The sequence below is a fragment of the Morone saxatilis genome, unplaced genomic scaffold (assembly GCF_004916995.1).
Source record: "Morone saxatilis isolate NCDOM2014 unplaced genomic scaffold, NCSU_SB_2.0 Contig23, whole genome shotgun sequence".
In the NCBI taxonomy this organism is placed as follows: Eukaryota; Metazoa; Chordata; class Actinopteri; family Moronidae; genus Morone; species Morone saxatilis.
Genome location: NW_023339796.1, coordinates 12,134,285 through 12,154,142, shown reverse-complemented (window position 1 = coordinate 12,154,142; position 19,858 = coordinate 12,134,285). Strand labels below are relative to the sequence as shown.

General features: G+C 39.7%; 3 protein-coding genes across 3 annotated transcripts; 1 reads left to right on the top strand and 2 right to left on the bottom strand.

The window, feature by feature from the left end:
* Nucleotides 1-502: 502 nt before the first annotated feature.
* On the top strand, nt 503-5,751 carry itm2cb (integral membrane protein 2Cb). The gene is made up of 6 exons (XM_035670069.1): nt 503-724; nt 2,848-2,985; nt 3,121-3,312; nt 3,431-3,541; nt 3,721-3,871; nt 4,535-5,751. The coding sequence occupies exons 1-6, from the start codon at nt 638-640 to the stop codon at nt 4,624-4,626; spliced, it is 771 nt and encodes a 256-aa protein (XP_035525962.1). The 5' UTR covers nt 503-637; the 3' UTR covers nt 4,627-5,751.
* A 601-nt stretch (nt 5,752-6,352) lies between these two features.
* On the bottom strand, nt 6,353-10,150 carry LOC118334281 (G-protein coupled receptor 55; the record flags this gene model as incomplete). The annotated part of the gene is made up of 2 exons (XM_035670127.1): nt 6,353-8,543; nt 9,392-10,150. Coding segments are annotated over 2 exons (966 nt in total), but the record flags the coding sequence as incomplete, so codon positions are not given.
* A 3,591-nt stretch (nt 10,151-13,741) lies between these two features.
* On the bottom strand, nt 13,742-19,507 carry snorc (secondary ossification center associated regulator of chondrocyte maturation). The gene is made up of 3 exons (XM_035671221.1): nt 19,355-19,507; nt 14,700-14,867; nt 13,742-14,583 (listed from the first exon to the last, which is right to left on the bottom strand). Exons 1-3 carry the CDS (start codon nt 19,428-19,430, stop codon nt 14,474-14,476), a joined length of 354 nt encoding a protein of 117 aa, XP_035527114.1. The 5' UTR covers nt 19,431-19,507; the 3' UTR covers nt 13,742-14,473.
* Between the last annotated feature and the right edge of the window lie 351 nt (nt 19,508-19,858).

Here is a 19,858-nt window from a genome sequence, read left to right as displayed (position 1 = left end):
AGTATGCAGTACTGCACAACACATTACATGCCTAGATGAGCCCACAAGTAAGGGCTAAAACTATGTTATTAGTAGTAGTAGTGGTGGTAGTGGTAGTATTATTAGTATTATATAGTAGTAGTGACCTAGTGATAACTTTATTGCAGTCTAGTAGCTGGCTGAGAGTTTGAAACATCCCTACATTTCCGGATGATAGTGTTGGGAACACGGTTGAGAAGAGGAGATGCAGCTTTAAATAAATTACGGAAAGCACTACCATATCGGGCACTTGCCTTCAGAATAAGGGCACGACGTTGTGTAATATCAACTAACAGGACATACAATTAGTTTTTTTTTCATCCTAAATATCTTAAAACGTTAAAGTATATTTATATGCACACCAAATAGCCCACAACGGTGTATTTTAGGCTAAATCTAAACGTTTTAGCCGGACTTGGACTCTTATTTTGACAGCAGCGAGGCGGCTTTTCCTTCAGACCCACACAATACTTGTTCGTCAGAGAAGACGCTCTTCTGATGTCACTGAGTCCCGGGGGCGAGACTGGTCCTCCGCTATATAATCTTCCCGGCTCAGTGGATGAAACCAGCGCACTGAATCAGATACGAGATAAAGCAATTACACACCGAACAGACAAACATGGTGAAGATCACTTTACAGCCAGTGTCGGCGCAGAAGCCTGAAAAAGAGGTCGATGGACACAAGATCATTATACCTCAGGCTCACGTGAGTTTGCACACTTTTGTTTGTGTTTGTCTTGTGTTGTGGCATTTGTCCTGCGTGTCAGTATAACTCCTTCTGCACAGGTAGAAGATAAGTAGATTAACGTTAATCTGTTTATTCTTATCTGCAGACTAATGTTTGATTTGCCTGTCCATGCATCATCATGTCACTTAATTGTATGCTTGTAATCCATGATGAATGATGAAGTAATATATTGCATTTATGCTTTTTTTTTTTTTTTTTTTTTTACTATAATTTTTTAGTATAATGGTTAAACAATCACACTGCCGTTTATTATATTGCTCTTGCTGGCCGACAGTAACAGAGACTAATGATGTTACACTGTGCAGGCCATCCCCGCCTGGGGATGTTGACATTACGTCACCTTGTTTGGCCACCTCGAGGACACACTGCAGATGGCTGCCCTGTCCTGTGTGTGCGCCTTCAGCAGAATATGACACCATTACTCTGTGGTGGTTCATAAAGTATGCATGTATAAAAGGAACAGTCCCCCGTTTCTAAGTACAGGCGGCAGGCAGAGGCGCAAAAAGCCTCTTTTTTATACATTTTATATTAGTTTTTGTCAGATGAGAAAACAACAGAACTGTCAGATGCGGTCACTGCACCAGTCAGTGACGTCAAGAGGTGTTATGCCACGTAAATCCTGCAGGATGCGCCTGAGAGTGCAGGAGCCTGTGAGTGAAAATGGTAATCCAGGATTATCTTGTGTTGTATGTAAACAGTAGGCATTTTATCTGATTCCTCACTCAAATTGGCATTATACAAGGTTAAATGAAGAAGAGTTAAAATGTGTAGTTTTACTTTAGTAAAACTCAAGTTCTAGAGGAGGTAAGCAGTAGAGTGGCGTTAAATGATCAGGGGAGTTCATGAGATCATTGTGTTGGTCACTGGAAATTTACAGCCTGAAACTAATCTGCAACATGGAAGATCCCAGGTCCTTCATTTTCAGACTGCAGTTCTAAAACATAGGGCTCACCCAGTGTTACAATAATTTGAATAGAATAAAACTGTATTTAAAGTACTAAATGTTAAAGTAGATAGATAGATAGATAGATAGATAGATAGATAGATATTGTGCACATAATAGTATCTTGGTTGTTCCTCATATTATTGCTGAGTTATGATAGTAGAAAGGCTTAAATTGAATGTTTAGGCAGTCTGGCTTGTCACAATAAATTCAGCTTTTCTTAGCTTCCTTTCTGGACTACCTCCCAGGAGTTAAACATAATTAGAAATCTAGTACACACAATGTACGCCTGTCTACACCTCGTTCTTTTTTTCTTCCCCCAACACACTGTACACAATGAATACCACTTGGTGACGCATCCATCACTTCTGCAAACACCTTTCACCTGTTTGCTACGTCAAGCGAAGAATAAGACGTGATGTCAAAGGCTGTGTGGATTCAGATTGGCTGCGACTGTAGGCTAGGCGTCAGAGCCAATGTGTGTAGATCTATTAATATGTCCGCCTCTGCCGAGGGACTCCTGCTCTATGCAATTGTTCTCGTTTTTGACTCCCACTGAGGGCGCTAGCAAACTGCAAATATGGAGCGTGGAAGTAGGCCTCTAAGAATAGACCCAGACGGCCACGTGCCAGCGTCTTCGTCAGAGCCTGGCACAATCTGTTCTCCTTGCTTCCGCTCTCCATAGCAACAGTAGTAGGGAGAGGCAGCAGATTGACTGAGAGACTGTGGGTGGGCATCTGGCATGTCTCATTCCAGTCCGTCCTACGTCTACCAGATCTCCTCCTCTAACTAACGACTTGGCAACCGCCTCTTATCAGAATTGACTCTATTACGATTTGGACTTTAAAGCATGGCAGTGTGAGAGGATCATGTCTACTGATGCTCATACACCGTTATAGAACTGGATAGGACATTAAAACATCAAACTAAAATCTAAGATGTATTTTTCTTGCCTTCACCATTATATCAAATGGAAAACCATTTGCAACATTTTGCATATATTTTGTATAATTTAAAAACTTGTGGTCACGCCAAAAGTTCCGGTTCATACTACAATCTCCTGGCTAACTAGCTGACTTCTCCTTGTCAACCTTGACTTGTCCCCTAACCAATCTGCTTTTCTCTTTTCTCTTTACAGGAGCAGCTGGTTCTTCCTGTCAGGCCCAAGAAGCCTTTTCCAACTGGCCTCTGCTGTCTCACCTTTGGCCTGGTGGTCTTCATGTCAGGACTGGTGCTGGCCTCTATCTATGTCTATCGCTACTACTTTATACCTCAGGTCAGTTCACTCTACCTCCCTTTATTACATCATATCCTAAACCCAGTGGCACAGATTGTTAAGAACCTAAAATGTTTTAAAAACAGACAACATTCACATGTCACATGCTAACTCAGCTCTGTTGCGTACCATTAGCAGATCCCAGAAGACAGCTTGTTCCACTGTCGGGTAATCTACGAGGACTCTGTGTATGCTCCTCTGAGGGGTCGGCAAGAACTTGAGGAAAATGTCGGCATCTACCTGGATGACAACTACGAGCAGATCAGTGTACCTGTGCCACACTTTGGAGGCAGCGACCCTGCTGATATAATCCACGACTTTCAGAGGGTAAGGCAACCATATGCTAACTGGTTTCCTCTCATTACATTTTGTGTTTGCATTACATTACATTATTATAAGTGTTTTATTATGGCTTAGGTTTTAACCTGTATTTAATCTATTCCAGGGCCTTACAGCCTATCATGACATTGCTTTGGACAAATGCTACATCACTGAGCTGAACACAACCTTGGTGATGCCTCCAAGGAACCTGTGGGAGCTGCTCATCAATGTCAAGGTGAGGCACTCACTACGTTAGCTGTTGATGTCACTGACGAAGCCGTTGTGAGGGCATTGTTGGAGATGAATGGCTGTCGGAGAGAGTGAAAGACAGCATGTTCCCATCTTCCTGTCTGCAGTGTTCCTCCCACAGACAGATCGACTGATGAGTGATTCATTTGTGTCTCTTTGCCACAGAGAGGGACGTACCTTCCTCAGACTTACATCATCCAGGAGGAGATGATGGTGACAGGGAGGGTGAGGAACATGTGGCAGCTGGGCCCATTCATCCACAGGCTGTGCTACGGCAAAGAAACCTACCGCCTCAGACGCCGCAACCAGCACCGACGTGAGTACACACTTCCTGTTCCAATATGAGATGCTAAATAATGAGTGATGATGAGTGGTGGGGTCACTTCCGCTGATTTATCCCCCTCTTTCACACCCACCCTTGTGAGATGTTGAGTCTTGTGACGTGTGCTGGGTCACTGTGATCTCTCTGTACTCGAGGAGGAAAGTATTCCTCCGGTGAGTCACAGGGAATCCGGTGTTCAGTTTTGGTGTGTAGGAGCAGTGACCATGCAGAAAACAATGACAACCAGAACCAAATAGGGGCTTCCTATTTTAGACACTGTGTGTACAGTGTAAATCCTCCTCTAACAGCCTGGCAGTCTGATTCTCATGTCAGTGTGTGTGTGTGGGCACAGCCTGGGAACTTCCTGCTATGTGAGTCACTATTACAGTGGACACATCCACACACTATGAGGGTGGTAGTGATGCACATGAGCGATATCTCTGTCGTTGCTGCCTTTAATTGGAGTGAGATCTTTAGAAATGATGCAACAAACTTCCCCCTGAGTACATATATGGATGTAATCTGCGGGGATCACCACTGCTGATTCAAAATGGATGCTAGTGTAGGCATGGCAACTGCAGAAGTATAATGAACACAGCAATCTTACACTTTCAGTACTGAACAGATTTTCTAAATGTGTTGTCTTTTCTCTTCCAGGTATCGAGAGACGCGAGACAAAGAAATGTCATAGCATTCGTCACTTTGAGAACACTTTTGTGGTTGAGACTGTCATCTGCGACAGGGTCTAAATCTGAAGCGGAAATCACAGCCATCAAACACTGAAGCCAATTTCAAACCATACCTCTTGAATTCTTTAGGCTTTTAACTGCACTTTAAGAGCAAGTATTTGTCCAATAATTTGAGTTACAGTTTTAATGTCTGTTTGTTTCAAGTTGGAAATGCTCTTTTATTGTTCATGTACAATGTTAATGTCTTTTTTATTCAGACTGTCTGTATATTTGGATGATGTTATAAATGTTTGGATATATCTGTAGCTTGTCAAATTGTGCATCAGATGTTAATGTTAACGTGTGTCAGTTTGTGACATTTTCATCAGATGACTTTTATTTTATTTTTGTCCTTATTGTTATTTAGTAACCCAGTGTACTGTGGGTGATGGTAAGGATACTTGGGAGCTGCTTGCACTGTGCACTCAAGTTAATATTTTTATCTTGTTGTTATTTTATTTTGTTTTCAATGTCAGAAAATGGCAAAACATACCTCATGTAGTTTAGACGTTTCTTTGCTGGTTTATATCATTAATGAATGGTGTATATAACTTTGATTGTTCCTAAGCAATATATACTGTAAATTGATTTTGAACATATTGTTACAGGCATAGATTTTTATCTGAAATCGACTTGTTTTGTGAACATTTCTTTATGGTTTGTCTCTTTATTTCCTCTGGTACCACACTTTCCCCACTCCTTGGATATAATGGCTTTAGACTGTAATTAGTAGCAGTGCTTTAGAGGGACAGAAGGAACCAAAGTCTGCAGTCAGCAATGCTATGCTTATTGTTAAGGGTATATGAAATATTTAAAAAGAATGCTTTTTACTGTAGATGATATCAAAGGCTAAAACTCATTTTGTCTTGCTCTTCCTCCTCTTTACTTGGATTTGGCTGTTGTCTTTAGCTCTTGCCAGTTCCCAGTCTTTCCTATCTTGGCATTATAATCTCTACATTGTTAATTTGTCCCAACTTTAAAAAGATTTGGGGTGTCTTTCTAATGTACAACCAGGAGCAAATAAGTCTCTTTTGAGAGAGACATGTGATATGTGCTCATATTTAATTGTCTTGAATACCTTATTTTGCTGTACAGTCGATTTTTCTTGTAATATTTCACTGCTTTAAGAATAAATGATCAAAAATGTTTTGTCTTCTGAATGTTCATCAGTATCAGTTTCAGTAAAGCATACATGAATCTGCAAATGATGGGTTACAATAATAGGAAATTGTACACACAATAATATGTTAATATTGCAAAAAGGCAGCTAGTCTTTTAAAAAGGGAAACAAAGACTATTTTCCTCTGTTAACTTCCTCACAGCTAATAGAGACATAATGTCACTGGGACAAACGCACTGGCCTGATCTGTTCACCGGGACATGCATCACATATTTTAATACGTTGCTTATTTGGATGATTGCAGCTTCCTTGTGGTGAATGTAACACGTCACAGGATGAATCTCTTGTGGTTAGCTGTTTTTCATTTGAAAATGGAAGTAATGTTTATCTATTTATTTAATATACATGTCATGTCAAACTGTTGAGAAAAGTCAAGTAAAAGTAATAAAACTTAGAAGATAAAACTTAGAAGTAAAGCATATTGTGTAAAAATATAAACGTTCTATGGGTCAGTTAAACCTGTGCTGTCCTCCTGTCAACAACTTTGCTCTGATAAATACAACTTTTATATTTTATATATCACAGAAGAAGAACAGAAAAAACACTTGCAACAATCAGATCAAGAAGCCTCATTGCTTCACAATAACACATTTTACTGAACAATGACAGAAATGAAAATAAAACGGAATTGAGCACAAGCAAATAACACTGAAACTCAATAAAGAGGAGGCTAGTGCAAAATGAAAATATTAGGATAGAAGTAATGCAAATAAACCAAAAACGTGACAGGTTTCATATCTTGTTTCTGTTTTCAGAACACAGCTTTACACTCATTATTTTAAACAAAAAAAAAACAGCATTAATATACAATAAAACCCCTAATGGAGCGCTGTCTAGACTTATTGAAACCTTTCACTTTTACAACAAGGCCGTCTCTATTTAACAAAATAAGACAGAGAGTGGCTTAATGTACCGCATGTATAGCTTTCCATTTGGGTTTAGTTTTGACTGCATTCACATACATCAAAAGTGCTCCTGTAAACATACTAATATCAAAACTGTCTCATCAACAGTCTTACTAGTTCACAGGTCATGGTGACGGATATTAATAGATGGCTTTTAACAATTCTTCTAATATTATTGCACCTTTAAAGCTACATTGTAAAAATAAAAAAATATAAAATGATATGTAGATATTTCATGACCGACAGCATGTCACATTGTGGTGAGATTAAAGAAACTGATATGTAAGAACAAATAAAAACAGCTTGCAGTCGTAAAACTGTCAGCCGACCTTGCCTTATAAGAAATATAATCTGTAACTGAAAACGGTAATCTCCCTGAACATTTTTCTTTGATTTTCCATGAATAAGGTCAGAGAAGATTTCTAAAATATACAGACACGTTATACAGAAAACCTTTGGCCCTCAGCCATGGGCTTTATTTCTATAATGATTTACAGAACGGACACATAAATGTATCTTCTCTTCGCATCAAATGCTAAAAATTAACCATGTCAGAATACCCAAAAAGTTAAATCTATTTTAAGATGCAATATTCATAATTATTTTTTGTTAATCAATGATAGATCTGATGGAATACAAGTTAGTAATATTTCAATAACAATGAGTTGAAGAACCAATCTAAGAAATCATCGATAATTAAGATAGTAATGAAATGTTTTACTGTCAAACCTTTTAGTTTATAAAAATCTGATGATATTAAGAAAGTAATTCTAGATAATTATTAATGAATATCAAAGACTTACATTAATGTGTTTCATGATCCCAACTGGTTGGTGACTGTGAGATTTACAGATCATAATTTTTTAATATACTAGATAAGTGAATATGGAAATTAAAATCAAATTAATAGTTTAATTTGCTTAAGTTTTCATTATTTACTTGTTTCAAGTTGACTTTTTATGTATTTTATTGTGTTTTTTATTTTATATATGATGCTATATAAATAAAACCTATGATTATTATTATAATTAGATGTCTAACCAGACGTTTTACAATTTATATCAAATATCTGTTGAGCCGAACTGGTCCGGAATGTATCGGCCCTGATCTTACGTGGTTCTTCTGAGCAGCCTATGACATATCTTTGACTTGACTTTTAAACGCACACAGTAGAATTCAAACCTCTGCACACGTACCCCTTAATCAGTTTCTCACTCACTGTCTTTGTGTGGGACTGGATGACCTGAGAGTGCTTTCGAGCCATCTCACAAGGTTCTTCATTTAAGTCACACTGTGACTTGTTGGCAGATTTTCTTTTTGCAGTCTATGGGTAACAGATCTCTCTGAGGTTAAACAGGTACCTACCGGCTTCCTGTCAATGGACTAAATCATGTATCAGTGCTAGTCAAATCCTCTCCCTTAAGCTTTACTCTCAGCACTGTGGTTAATTGAGATTGCACTCTGACCTGTTTCCACCCATTACTCTTAACGCCACATTTTCCAATCAGCTACTGAAAACAGTACTGGCCCCTTTTTCAGTTTCATTGCTCTGCCCTAAAGTTCAAGATGCCAGCTCCAGTATTCTATACTTGCAGTCCTCTGAGGACAAATGATATATTTTAAATGTATTTAACTTTATTCCGTGTTCAGACCTCTGAAGTGCTGAAGGTGGCTCTTCTTTGGCTGATCATTGACAACCTGAAGCTGTTTCTGGGGCTCCTCACCTCATGAGCGATGAAGTAATAGCACAGAGCGTCCAGACAGCAGGTGATGTTAGACAGGCACAAGGATAATTGTAGGAACAGGCTGATGTGGCCCATGATGCTGCAGTCTTGAATCACTTTTTGGTGCACCTGGAATGGAAGACAGAGAAACATTAGTCTACCATACTTCCTATGTGCATGGGTATCTTAAACTCTTAGAATTACAGCAGAGGGGACCCAGCTGTTTAAACTGTTTCATATTCTTATCAGGCTTTTTTTTTTGAAGATGATCTCTTTAAACTTTTGCTTCACTTGTTTTTTTTTGGTTGCATTTGTCAGACTGTAATAAGGAATTTGTTCCAAATAATATCTCTTACATCTGAATAAAAAATGACACACACAATCCGAGTATCAGGGCACTAACTACTGAGACACTGAGGTTATTATGTGTCGCTTTCAATCTATATGAAAAACAGGTGCAAAATGAGTCTGCCAGGACGTCAGTGATTAGTTTGACTTATTTTGATACTAAATGTGCTTCATCATCTGCTGGTTAGATGCAGGTTTTTGACCTTTATGTAACATTTACAAAAAAGCAATATTTCTAAAATGTTGGTTACGCCCCTTCCGTATGCCTGTTGCTATAAAAGTTAAGTAGTTTGTTTGATTTTGTATAAAAACCCAGGCAGGAAGCGCTACTTCTGAGAGCGATGTAACACAAAGCGGGTACTCCTGATACACAAGCTGGCAAATACAGCCCATGAGAAAGCGACTTGTCATGAAGTGACTTGATAATCCACCAGTCCCTTTCTTGTGGCCATGTAGTATTTTGGAAGTCAGAAAAAAATAAGATTTGCGATTCTAAAGATTGTGTGATGGGTTCTACTAACTGGACCTTGAGGTGAGATTATTGTGTCATCTTTATTTGTACTTTAATCTTCATTAGTCTTTTCACTGTAGAGTTCAGTTTACTTAAAATAACTTGCAGCTGATCTCACCAGGAACTGCAGGAGGATGCCCAGGTGGCTGGGGGTGAAAGGCACCAGGAAGGCACTCAGACTGCTGTAGATGATTTTTACACAGGCCTGGCTCTTTGGGCTGTGCTGGCCGGACTGCTGAAGTGCACAGATGGTCTGGACTGAACAGAAAACCAGCACTAGCACAGGCACCAGGAACCCAAACAACAGCAGAGAAATGATCACCGCAGGGCTCCAGCCTTTTGTTGAAAAAGTGTGAAAGCAGTGGAAGTTTTTCTGCCCGGCCTCCCTGAAGCCACTCATGGTTAGGAAGATAACTGCCAGCACTACTACCCAGACTGCCAAGCAGGTCCCCAGAGCCACTTTGGGTGAGCGCAGTTGCTTGGCTTCAAACGGGTGACAGATAGCCACCCATCGGTCCACAGCTATACACATGATTGTGTAGATGCTGCCATATATCCCAACAAAATACAAGCTTTCCAAGGCTGAACAGAAAGGTTGGAGGTAGGCAGACCAGCGGTGATGGGTGGCGTACATTTTGAAGGGAAGGAGAAAGAGGAGGAGCACGTCCATCAGAGCCAAGCTGGTCATGTAGATAGTTGACTCCGTCCATTTTCGCAGAAAGACACAGAACACAAACAGCGCTGCAACATTGAGAATCAAACCAATGATGAATGTGGGGACATAGATGATCAGCTCCATATACCCCATCACTGAATCCACATATGGAAATGAACAGTTGCTTGCCATGGTGTTGCTGCTGCTGTTGCTGCTGCTGCTGCTGCTGCTGGGAAAATGGTTTGATTTGATTTAATTTCAAAGGCTCTGTCACAATTTCAAAATGAATCTGTCTTTCCTGTCGCTACTCTGTGTTCCCACACTGAAACATCTGTAAGATAAAGACACTGTGCCAAGCGACTAGAAACCTGTCAGCTGTGTGGGTTCACTAGCTGTGAACTTGTTTTATGTATCTGGTTTCTGAACCACAAACAGCAAGAGGACATCTTTTATATTAGTTTAAAACGTTGTAAACAAATGCTTTGCAAGTTAGACTGCGCGGGAATTTATGTTTTCTACCTTTCTGATACTTTTACTTACTTTGTGAGGCAGGTGTGTAGGAATGCAGAATGTTTGTGTCTAATTAAATTGGAAATTACAAAGATTTAAAAGGAAATAGCTTTTCTCTATTAGATTAGGCACATGCAGCAACATGGCATTTACAGTGAAAACTTAGCTACCACCACTCTGAGGAGAGAATAATTACAGAGAAAGACCTAACATACAATATTTCTCAGCTCTGTTGCAGTTTTTCTAAAAACATTTCAAATTCATCCACCTTTATATCTGTCCTTTATACTCATTCCTTACTTATTGTATATTTTCTCATTTGAGCAAATTAGCAATGAGTCAAGAACACCAAGATCTGGCTTGTAATTTAAACATTAAACAAAAGTGCCACACACGTTTGGTTCATTATTGAAAACTAACTGACGTTGTTAAATAGTCTAAGTGTCTTGTGCAGTGGAAAATGTGAAATCTTGTGCTCTTACCTTACGGATGCCAGCTTCTCAGTCAAATGTTTCTGTCTGACTGTCTGCACTGTGCCAGACACACTTCTGCTTTCTCTTTGTTTCATCACCACTTCCTGAGTCATGCCACACAACATGCATGTGTGTTCAAATATGCATTATAGCCGTTGGAAATCAAAGTCGAGGCGAATTCATCCAGCAGGTCTCAGTATTATATGCGTTTTAAAGATACATGCATGTGTGCTCACTGCCAGCGGCTACTGTAGAACAGAAGATTTCATTTGTATTTATAACATCAGAGGAAATTAATAGTATGAGTAATACTCACAATTATAAATATAGTTTATTTATTTAATATAGTTGTGTTTTAAGAGCTGAGACATGTTTCACAGAATAGGAAATACAATAATTAGAGCTAAAATAATTAATTAAATGTAAAATGTTCAGTTTTATATCACTGTAAACTGAGTAAACTAGTAAAGTACTAAACAATTTATCAATTGATAAAAAATAACACGCAAATAGATCGATAATGAAAATAATTATTAGTTGCAGCCCTAAAAATAAAACCACTCACAACCCAGTGGCTCTGGAAGGCTTTTATTAGGCATAGAGGTACTTTAAGCTAAATGCTAGTATGCTCACAGTGGCAGTGCTAACACGGTGATGTTTCACAGACTAACATTTACTGTGTTCACCATCTGAGTGAACATGTGAGCGTGCTAACCTTGGCTAATTAGTACTAAACACAAAGTACAGCTGAGGCTGCTGGGAATGTCAGTATCCTTGCAGGTAATTGGTCATAAAGTATTGGATACATTTTTTTTTGTTGTTCTTAAAGAACCGTGAATGTCTGAACACAACTTTATCTCAATCCATCCAGTGTGATGGGCCAACAACCACATCCCTAAAGATTATAGCTCAAAGACTAAAAAGCCAAATATCAAAAGCAAATACAATCTTAAACAGGATACATAAAGGAACATTGAGGAAACTGTAGCATTGACTAACACCACGGGTCTCCCATGAGTATTTATGTGGTTGTGTTATCTCCTCAGACTGGAATTTCCATCACTATATAAAGATTAAATCACACAGGCTGTGATTGTTCACTGCATCTTGTGAACATAGGTGTTTACTAAACTTCGTGTATGTTGAGATGATTATTTTTTTTACCATTGATCGTGAATAGGGTGAAGAACATGGTTGTTGAAACGTGTAAAGAAAAGGCCTGAAGCAGGTGACTTTGTATTTCTATTTGTCTTGTTTTCGTATTTATTGATTTTTTCAGGTCAGACACTAGTTTGTTTATAGTCAGTTTCCGATGTACTATACTGTGGTTTCTGTACTCAGATTGTTATTAGTACTGGTATTAGTCGGAGAGTGTGGCTTCCTATCTCAAAAAAAAGACTGAAAACAAAGATTTCCAGACGGTCTTTCAAGTTCGTGAGATGTTGCAGTAGCAGATTTAGACTGTGATTAAGTTTGAGGGTTTCCTGGTTTCAGGTGCTGAGATGACTTAACTTTAGTGTGAGAAAGTGTTTGCCTCTTTTATCGTAAGCTAGGTGACATGCTAATGATGATGTTTGTGGAGAACACAACACAAAAGTTGTACCAGATAAATATCTTTGAACTGGAATATATCAGAAAGGTTTAGAGCACATTAAGGTAAGATGTCTTTTTGGAAAACCATAGCCTTTTTTGTCTGTAAATGAAAGTGAAGCTGCCTGCCAGCTACACTGTCACCTACTATTTTGTGACTGAAGTGAAGCCGATTGTCTCTAAACACAAATCTATTCTCACTTAAAATTAAATACGTTTTGGGATCTTCAAGGCTTCGGATTGTTTGTTTTGTAAAGTTATTAGAGACCAGTGTTGGGCAGTAACTCATTACTAGTAACAATATTACTTTTCCCCAGTAACTAATAACAAATACATTTCAGTAACAATATTACAGTTACTCCTCCAAAAAGATTTGTTACAATATTACTTTTGTTGTCAACTTCTACTGATTTTACATCCAACTATCCAATTACATCCTTGGATTCATTTTTGTAATGGAGGAGGAAACTAGTCTGGAAGATGGAAACTTACATTCAGCAGCTGGAAATATTACATTACTTTGATTTTAACAAACAAAACTGGGTTTTAATCGTCATAAGTCTGAATTTTGGGGAGAAGGAACGCAATTACCACCATTTTATTTTGTGGGGAGTAGCAGAAAAGTAATACAACTAGTAGTGTAACTAATTACTGTTGGCAGGGGGTAATAAGTAAAGTAAATATATTACTTTTTAAAGGGTAATGATTAATATATTAAATGTGTTGAGTAACTATTACCAACATTGTTTGACACACACACATTTTTACCATTAATGTTCGCTGCTGCATGTTTTTATATTTAAGTAAATGTTGCACTTGATGATTTTGTATCAATATATTTTTTTATCAAAAGGTCACAAACTGTTTTCCATAAAATAGCTTAATCCTAACTGACTGACTTGGGTATAATTATATATATATAAAATCCTCTATAATTATCATTCTGTTGTGTTGACTCAGTGGTCATGTGTAAAAAAAAAAAAAACTCCACATGGTACTCACAGAAGTTTGGCATGTGATTTATTGTATTTATTTATTCAACTTGAATCTTGAACAAAATAATTGGGCAGTGACATTACCATGGCAACATCCAGCTGTATAGCTGGGTACTGAGGACTTTGAGGCGTATAGAAAAACACAAAATAATTTTACTGAAATAAACCCCCCCCCCCCACCTGCAAATAAAACAACAAAAAACTACAAACACTCAGTTGAGTGCAAACACACATTCATCCTTGCTTGAACTGTATATTTGCTTTGCAGGTAGAACAAACAACCCGACTACCCTGTTTACATTCATTGAAGAATCCTTTTTAAAAATGTTTTCTTCTTTTTTTGACTCTACAAATGTTTGTTAATGGTGCAACACAAACTTAAAGACTTGTACACGGGTGACACAGGGGATATTTTAGAAATAGTTTTGGCACAAGGTGAAGTCATTGTGAAAGACTAATAAAAACCTCATTTAGGCATGTAAATCTAAAAAATACCTATTAGACACAGACTAACAAAAGCACATACACTTCATGAACAAATAAAAGCAAACACATACAGCATGCTTCACATCAAACTCTCAACATAAGGGAAAGACTATCAGGAAACAAACAGCCCACAAACATTAAAAACCCCTTTAGAGCGTGCATGTAAGACCTTGAAAACAGCTGAACAAAATTAAAATGACATGGACATGCTACGATTTCCACTGGAAGAGCCAGCCAGTTTCTAACATCACACCTTTAGTAACAAGTGGACACGTTGAGCAACAATTAGAGCGAGTTTACAGGAGTAACAGTCAGTCAGGGGACCTGCCACAATTTCTTAGCATCTATGGCGAAAGACACAAATTCATGGTTGAAAGAAAGACGAGGGGTGAGTTCGGAGATTGAGATGACAGGCACAAGAGAAAATGTTTTCACACTCATGGCATACAAACACACACATGCATACACACACAAGATGGGATGCATTGACTTTAGGAGGTGGTGAACTTCCTGAGTGTGATGACGATGAGGGCAAGGAGGACAGACGCTCCCAGGAAGACTGCTATAACAATGGCTGTGATGGCCCCTGGCCCCAGCACCCCTGCATACACACACACACACACACGCACACACACAGGAAGAGATGCAGTTTTAACCATCTGAATACACAAGATTGACACGTATTTGGTGACTCAACTGATCAACTGTCAGCTTTACCTTCCTCCTCCTCCATGGCCTGGGAGTGTGTGGTGTCCTCGTAGTCGAAGGTGAAGGGCTGCTCCGTTATACCCTGGAAAGGGTCTTTGGTGGTGATGTCACTGGGTGGCTCTCCAGACATGGTGTCCTGGTTGTCCCTGGTTGTTGAGACCGGGTCTGCATCTGCCTCTGCAGACCAAGAAATAAAAGCAACTTAATCTATGATAGACAAAGACTGCCTGCTGTGCAGTACCGACTTATAGGATGTTTCCTTAAGGCAGTAATTTCACTGATGGGGCCCACTGCTTTGCTAATGACTCTGTCTGACCCTAACCCTGGACGCTGAGGCCTCTGGGATGCAGAGCTGCATACATCGCCCCGTCTGTAATGACTTAAACAGCCTCTCTCTGTCTCACCAGTTCATTCCTGGGCATAGGGAAGTCTTTGTAGAGGATGGACATTTTGTCCGTTTGAGCTACATGTGGCTTCTCCACGTTTCTCTTTTGCCTAAAGGTTCAACCAAGTTTGTCTACTGTATAAAGAAAACTGTCCTTCAACCAAGGTTGGGTTAATTATTTCGGTGGAGTTGTATATATTTTATGCTTCAGCACGAACAACTTGTAGGAGAGGCGGTGATTTGCTGTGCATGAAGCTCAGGTTTCCTTTACAACTCTTTGCTTCAACTCTACAACTCTTCCGCTGCCAATCAATCGTCTGTTCTCGTTCCATCCCAAATTGTCCTCTGACATTCCTCTCATGTGAGCACGAAGCCCCTGAGACTTTTCACACCTCCACAGGAGCCAGGGAAACAAAGTCTCTTTCTAGGCCACATTTCTGTTTCCTAACACAACTTTTAGCCTCTGGAAATGCTCAACTGAACCGTCAAACCACCAAAATTAGTCTATGATTGTGGTCGCCGCCATCTCAATGATAATTGAACGGCTGTGTAGCTTTTCTTTTGAAATCCAAAGGAAAAGGAGGAAAATTTGATCTTCATCGCCCCTGAAAAACAAACTCTTCACACACAAGCCCACCCACTCACTGATTCACTTATCCTATCCTCAACTCTACGCATACCAACAAAACCGTAATCCAAACATATTTACACTCAGCTTATTTAACGCTACATATTTACTTTGTAGCCCCTGATGCCCTCAGTAAACTCCTTCACCCTGTTTTACATCTTTTCTATGTCATTATCAAAGGATTAATCTGTCAAGTACAGCAGAAAAAACATGACACTATTACTAAGAAACTAGTGAAAACGATATAATCTCAAATCTTCTACGGTCGCATATTAGCTGGGATATCTTCTAAGTTCTGATATGGACTTCTGGTGTGAGTATTTTGATGCTGTTGTGTTGACTCTGAGTCGTGTGCAGCTTCCTGTCCTGTAGCTGGCTGGAGGTTTGGAGGACCGGGCCTCTGGCCAGCTCAGCCATCAATGAGGCCTTCAACTGAGGGCACAAAAGGCAGCTTGTGCGGTCACGGAGGGCGGCGGGCTGCAACCAGTAACAACCGGCCAGGCCCAAACCAGGTCCCGGCTGGGCACTGGATGTCAAACAAACTTGTTTATTAAATAGTCCCTGTGTGTAAAAGGCTGCGCCTTTCTGGACAGCTTGGTTTAATAAGAAGGCAAAAAATAATAACATGATGTTTTCCGTTGGCGTTTGTTTCCACAAGGAGGGGTTTACTCAAGCTTGAAATTTCTGTCTAATGGAATTAGCATAAAAAAAAAATCTTCTCAGCTGACAGCTTAACGCGAGGTTGGTGGTTCCCGACTTCTGTTGTTTGATGTCCCCCCACAGCCCTGTCAGATGAGTCCAAGAACCCCTTCACCGACACCATACACCGACTTAACTGTTTATCGATTACTTTCATCAGTTTTAATTATTTTTTAGCTAACTGTTCCAGCTCTTTATTTATTACTAAGCTTGTACAACTATCCATTAGTTTTAGCTAACTATTTTAGGGGATAGCCCATTGTTGACATGGCCTGTTACTCCAAAACCGCAATAGTCCAAAAACGGTCCCGTTGGCTGGTTGTTCCGTAAACACTCTGCCAGGAGTTTTTTGTCCAGAATCTAGAAACGGATTTCAATATGCAAACGCCAGGTGACCTTCTTCATCATGGTAACAATAATAAACGTGGTTGTGAAAGGATTGCAGTTAGGATAAGTTTACTTAAGGCTTAATTACAAGTTTTGTATGTAAGTTAAGTTACATACATGGAATGAGTTAAATATGTTTAGTTATACCAGATTGGTACTTTGGGAGCAATGGGGCTTCAGAGCAATGGGAGTTTGTTTTCGGCATAACAGGCTGTGGAAAAATGGCATGACACCCTATTTTAAATGTTTATCTTACTTTCATCTATTTCAGCTGTTTGTCTTACCCATGCTTTAGCAAACTATGTTAAATGTGTATTCATCACTTAAAACAAACTAATTTAACTGCTCATCTACTACTTTTAGCTGAATATTTCAACTCATCATCTCGTTCTCTTACTCATTTTCAAGCATCAACAGTAACACATGATGTTAATGTGCTGATTTGGTTATTAAGTTTACTTAAGATTAATGACATCACATTTTTTATCCTGTTTAATTTCCCCTTTCACACAAATATATATTGACAATGATTGGAATTAAATCACAGTTTAATATTTTTTTGGTGGGGTTAATTGACTTCATTGGTTTTAATTAGTTTAGCTTTCTACGGATCACCTGACCTACAGGAGTAGCCCCTACCCCTAGTTGGATCACTGCACTAATTTATACTTTTTAAAGACATGACTCCACGTGTCAATCAAGAACCCTCCTTCTCCATACACAAGTGCAGACTCATAAAAACCTGGCAGACTGTAGGGAAGAGTGATTTCAGACACTAAAAACACAGAAGGCCATTTGTTGGTACCTCAGACCTTCACTGAGGATTTCACACCAGCCAGAGAGATGACAAAGTGCGCAGACGGGTCTGTGTGAAAAGCAACCTGGCCAAGCATTGAAAGGGCAAGCGACGCAGCCCAAACATGACATCGGCAGTGTCATGTGTCCTTGCTTCACCCTCTTTCGCTTACACATGTGGTGGAGACATTTTCCTTAGTAAAATATTTGACAAATCACCAGTGTGTCTTGGATTTTATTCTGAAACGAGGAGAGAAGGAAGGATAGTTACAGAACTAGTGGTGAACCCTTGTCTGTATTGCATAGCGAGGCTCTGTGTTGCTCTCATTTAATCATGTCAGCCATTTTGAGGAAGATAAAGTAAAGAGTGTGAGAAATTATCACACTTTTTTGTTCTAGCTTTTTGTTTCACACATCGGTTTGTTTCCTAAGCTGAGTCAACCGCTGAGCTGCATGTCATGCTGGTTCAGTCACTTGGTTGGTTGTTGCTGTGGTTAAGATTGATAGCATAAACATCATATAATGTACTTGGAAACCACCGAAGGGACAGATGAGACGCACTGCAAAGGGCAGAATCAGTGTACAGGCAAGCAGAACCCAATTGTCCACATTTCTCTACAAATCTATAATTCTGAAGCCTTGAAGCTTAGATGATCTATATCTGTGGTCCATCCAGGAAAAAAAACCCTGAGTGGCATTAAAAATATGCAAGAGGAGGCCGCAAGATATTTTTAGAAAGGTGAGGGCAAGTTACAGCGCCTCAGTAGGTTTTGTGTCCCATGTAAAAGGTTTCTTTTCCCACAGGACAGTGAAGACATCATCAACGTGCTATATCCCTGTCACCCAATCGCCCCCTTGACCTCTACTCTGACCTCTGGGCCTGGGAGCTGCTCTACGGTTTTTTTCCAAGTTGATTTGAGAGTAAAAGAGGAACAAGGAACAGACTAAAATAATTGAAAGTGAAAGAAAGACCTAAGTGCTAATCTCTCCAACCTTAAATAGCCCTCATTCTGGGAAGCAGTTGATGTTCAGCTGTTTCCTACATCACAGAAAATGTGCACAGATTGTTTGTCACACTACTACCTCCCAAATCTGTCCACATACATGAAATAAACTCAACACCTGTGGACATTTCACTACCTCAAACTGATACGACACAGAAGCACTTTATAACCTTTCTAACTGGAGTCAGAGGGCAGCAGGTATTCAGTTTCATAAGAACATCAGGCATCATGAAAGGAACTGAGTCATCCTGTTTGTCAAAGAGCAGCTTTCACGAGTCTCTGAGCCTCAATAACTGCATCATTTACATCACGCAGCAGACTCAAACATACAGGTCTGTGAATGTGTGTGTGTGGTGTTAAATGACACGTACACACACATCTTTGGTTTGATGCCTACAGAGGACCAAACATCAGCCCATGAATCACATACAGCAAGATAAACAGTGTTTAGAATAGAAAACCTTGAAGCTACTTATTCTAAAATGTTAAGGACACACACACAAAAAAGATCTGCAATGATTTAAAATAACCACATTTTTCTAGAACAAACAGCTACTGACTTCTTTTTTCATTCACCTTTCTCCTCACATCACACCTCTCATTTCCAGGCTGACAGCCGGATGCTTTTTTTTTTTTTAAATAAATCATACTGTGTTCCATTTCTAGCCTAATTAGTTGCACAACACACCGGCGAGGTTGCATACATGTTACCCAACCCACAGAAATTAAATAAAAAATATGAATCTCACTCAAAAAGGAGGTTTACCTGTGTGTACAAAGGCTACCATGAGGCCTAGGAGCACCAGGAGGAGGAATCTGCAGATACTGCTGCTGTGAACCATGGTGGCTGCGGAAGGATGAGCGTCAGACAGAGCAAAGCGTCTCCAAAACCCCTCGAGTAGTAACTTCAAACGAGTAACTGACCCCGGGAGAGGAGCGGGAGAAGAGTACAGGGGACCGCAGGAGGGGAGAGGTAGGCAGCTGAGGGGGTGAGAGAAGGGGTGGGGACTAGGTGTGCACAGGACTGTCTGGACAGTGTGGACTTTGTGAGCACATCATCGCAGGGCACACCCACTCCAAACTCCTCCATCCACATAGTTGGGCGTGAGGGGTAAACATTCGGTAGCCGCTGACCTCGGCCAGGTCACAACACGAAGGTCTCTGCAGGACATTTTTATGCCTTTACTCTTGAAGGAAAGAAATCTAAATGTGGCAGTGGAGGAGAAAGTATTGAGGTCTGAAAGTACCAATATCTATATGCAAGTAATAC